This window comes from Eurypyga helias, unplaced genomic scaffold, assembly GCF_000690775.1.
Source record: "Eurypyga helias isolate BGI_N326 unplaced genomic scaffold, ASM69077v1 scaffold21991, whole genome shotgun sequence".
NCBI classification, from domain to species: Eukaryota; Metazoa; Chordata; class Aves; order Eurypygiformes; family Eurypygidae; genus Eurypyga; species Eurypyga helias.
In genome coordinates, this window is record NW_010230449.1 from 20,655 (window position 1) to 21,621 (window position 967).

Here is a 967-nt window from a genome sequence, read left to right on the forward strand (position 1 = left end):
GGTGATGACCTACTGGACCAACTTTGCCAAGACAGGGTGAGTGGGGAGGGGTGCCGTACCTGGGTAGTCTGCACTCACTGCAGCTGCAGCTCTTGGCACTGTGCTGGGGGGGAGTGATGCCTGGTGTAGGACACTGAGCCCCCTCATGCCCAGAGGTCCATGTGCTGCACCTTTATGGGGGTCAAGGCATCAACCAGACAGCAAGAAGCTGAGAGCACGGGCAGGCCCGGGACAGGACCCTGCCAAGCGCAGCAGTGGGGAGGTTGGTTGGCCGTGGTTATTGTAGGTGAGGCTTGACCCATGGCTTTCCCACCCAGTGCAGGACCTTCCACCAGCCCACCCTGTGCCACCACCGGCAAGGTCACCCCAGCCTCCATCTCTGTGTCCAACTCTCCCTCCTCTCCTCTCCGGCCTTTCCTGGTGCTACCTCTGTTTTGCCTGTGTTTTGCAGGGACCCCAACAAGCCCGTCCCCCAAGACACCAAGTTCATCCACACCAAAGCCAACCGGTTTGAGGAGGTGGCCTGGTCCAAGTACAACCCCCGTGACCAGCTGTACCTGCACATTGGGCTGAAGCCACGGGTACGAGACCACTACCGAGCCACCAAGGTGGCTTTCTGGAAGCACCTGGTCCCCCACCTGTACAACCTGCACGATATGTTCCACTACACCTCCACCACCACCAAAGTGCCGCCACCCGACACCACGCAGAATTCCCACATCACCCGCCGGCCCAATGGCAAGATCTGGACCACCAAGCGCCCCGCCATCTCACCCGCCTACAACAGCGAGAACGGGAAGGAGAAGTGGAGCCCAGAGCAGGAGGCGGGCACCTTGCTGGAGAGCCCCCGCGACTACTCGACCGAGCTGAGCGTTACCATCGCCGTGGGCGCCTCCCTCCTCTTCCTCAATGTGCTGGCCTTCGCCGCCCTCTACTACCGCAAGGACAAGCGCCGGCAGGACACGCA

At 61.6% G+C, this 967-nt stretch overlaps 1 protein-coding gene across 1 annotated transcript in view; it reads left to right on the plus strand.

The window, feature by feature from the left end:
* NLGN3 (neuroligin 3) overlaps positions 1-967 on the plus strand; it is a 20,870-nt gene that overhangs the window by 19,528 nt on the left and 375 nt on the right. Inside the window, exons 8-9 of the mRNA XM_010160761.1 lie at positions 1-36; positions 452-964. Coding sequence (XP_010159063.1) covers positions 1-36; positions 452-964 — 549 coding nt within the window. The remainder of the gene's footprint in view (positions 37-451; positions 965-967) is intronic.